The sequence below is a fragment of the Notothenia coriiceps genome, unplaced genomic scaffold, assembly GCF_000735185.1.
Source record: "Notothenia coriiceps isolate Sejong01 unplaced genomic scaffold, NC01 NC01_scaffold00030210, whole genome shotgun sequence".
Lineage (NCBI taxonomy): Eukaryota > Metazoa > Chordata > Actinopteri > Perciformes > Nototheniidae > Notothenia > Notothenia coriiceps.
This window is the reverse complement of record NW_011362911.1, coordinates 758,046-760,374: the sequence shown is the minus strand read 5'-3', so window position 1 is coordinate 760,374 and position 2,329 is coordinate 758,046. Positions and strand designations below refer to the sequence as shown.

General features: G+C 45.7%; 1 protein-coding gene across 1 annotated transcript in view; it reads left to right on the top strand.

The window, feature by feature from the left end:
• The first annotated feature begins 433 nt into the window (after positions 1 to 433).
• Positions 434 to 2,329, top strand: part of LOC104959313 (breakpoint cluster region protein-like) — a 56,382-nt gene continuing 54,486 nt past the window's right edge. The window contains exons 1-2 of the mRNA XM_010787181.1: positions 434 to 457; positions 513 to 669. Of these exons, the coding sequence (XP_010785483.1) occupies positions 434 to 457; positions 513 to 669 (181 nt within the window). The remainder of the gene's footprint in view (positions 458 to 512; positions 670 to 2,329) is intronic.

The following is a 2,329-nucleotide window of genomic DNA, read 5'->3' as shown; positions in this document are numbered from 1 at the left end:
AATAATATGAACCAAAAGGCTCCCATGTACTCTGATCTGTTAGGATAATATCCACAAGAGCTGTCTATGAAAGTTATTAAAGTTCCTGGGTACGAAAGGTATTCTTTATGCAAATCGAACAGACCATATTGTTGGGAGCTTTTAAATGTTGTCACGGGGGTATTTCCTATGGAGAATCTTTTTTCATTTTTATGATCAGATCATTTGTTACATTTTAAATGTGCGATGGCTGACTTCACTATATTGGTGGCCCATGACAACAGTTAGAGTTCAGTGCTGTAAAAGGTTGACAATATTTCCATTGGAGGAAATAAGTATAACGTTGGAGAAAAGGGAAGTTGTCCGGCTTAAATGCATGAGAGAAATGTGCTACTTTGATTGGAATGGTATTTTTGGGTGATCCAAGATAATTGTCCAACAGACATTGACCCACATGTGTCATACCGAGTACTTGTCGGTATAAACCACTGTTTAATCCTGTATGTTCAGTAAATATTTTTCATTGTGTTTAGACTCTGTATGAAGCAGGGGGTTTGCTCGGGGCCCTGCAGTTCATTGGAGATCCTGCCGTCAGGAGAGTCCTCAGAGTGGACAACACATCCACGGCCTGTACCGGGGGCTTCCGCACGTATCTGCCGGGGTATGGCCTAGCGGACCGCGGCCCTGAGAGTGCGGCCAGGGCCGGAAAATATTGCGGCTCCTCCTCAAAGATGGGGGTCCGTATCAAGTGCATCATCTGACAAGTGTACATAACAAATGAGCTGACACTCTGATTTAAAAGTCACCCTGAAACGTTTAAATCTTGTTTGCAATTACTCCGAGAAACTCACCTCCGTAAATTCTAGGGCTCGGTTAAATAGTACCGCCACTGCAAAGCAAGAGCATAAAGAAAGTCACCGTCAGCAACAGCCACTTGCTCTGTGGCACGAATAAAGGTTATTCTTGATTCTGTTCTTAAGGGGGTGGGTTTATTTCACCATGTGTGAGGGGAGACTTTTTGTATGAGGAGAGAGGCCAGGAGGTAGACAGCAGCAGCAGGCAGCCATGACGGTCAACAACAACTTAATGCCAGCAGCGTTTGATTTAGGGATGATGCAGAGGACGCAAAAGAGAGGAAGAAGATGACAGCGGCATGAACTGGTGAGAGGCCTGAGGAGACACAAAGATACATATTGTATGCTCAGAAACAAATCTATCATGAAAACACTCTGAAGAGTATAACAGGCGCCACACTGATGACTTGTGGCAGATTTTCCACAGATAAACACTGCAGATGGAATCTCCCTGCTGCAGATAAAAAATGTCGATGTGAGTGACCGCAGCAGAATACTGCACAAGTACATGCAGAGACATCAAGACCTCTGTGTTGTGTGTTGTGTGTGTGTGTGTGTTGTGACTTTGGGTGGGTGTGTGTGTGTGTGTGTGTCGCTGTGTGTCCTGTGTGTGTGTGGTGTAGCTGAACAACCACGCAGCCGGGACCACACTGCAGTACGTAGACAGTCCTGCTCGCGTGCGTCACACATGCTACAGCATCACTTCTGCAGGATGGAATAGCAGCGCTGCTGAGAGCGGCGGAGTGTTTCAGTTCTCTGTCAGGACAGCGGCCAACATGGAGAGAGATTTAGAGACATAGGGGTAGGGGAAGGAATATGGAGGTAGAAAGCAGGATGATTCCACGATGTGTGAGGAGGTTAACATGTGGGGGGGAAAAACGTGTGCCATCAATTTAATCCATCTATACATCCATCCATCCATCTTCTCCCGCCTTATCGTGTCGGGTCAGCGGAGCAGCAGTTCATAGCAGAGAGCCCCAAACTTTCCTTTCCCTGCTCACATAACCATCTCTGACTGGGGGGATCCCAAAGTGCGCCTCCACAGGCCAGCGAAGAGATACAAATCCCTCCACCTGGTCCTAGGGCCCTCGGTCTCTTCCCAGCTGGGACGTGCCAAGCTGGGAGGTGAGACGATCAAATACAGTTCAGTCTAAATTAGGCTATGCACAGATCCAGAGGGAAGGGCCAGAGGGTATGGACTCGAGGTCACATTTGACAACAAACTTCACCTAGACTCGAAGCTTTAAAATAATAACCCCTTCCCCATTCCTAACCCCATTTATTCGTATTCATTTTTAAGTTATAGCACCCAAATCCAATTAATTTCCCTCCACTTCCTGATTCAATCTACTGTGTAAAATAGTTATTCAAAGCCATCGTAAATGTGTTGAAGTTACTCAACCATATATTGAATGGAACTAACAATCAGCTGTTTAAGGGGATCCAAAAATAGATCATTTGGTGTATTTTACACTACATGTCTCTCTCCTATGATA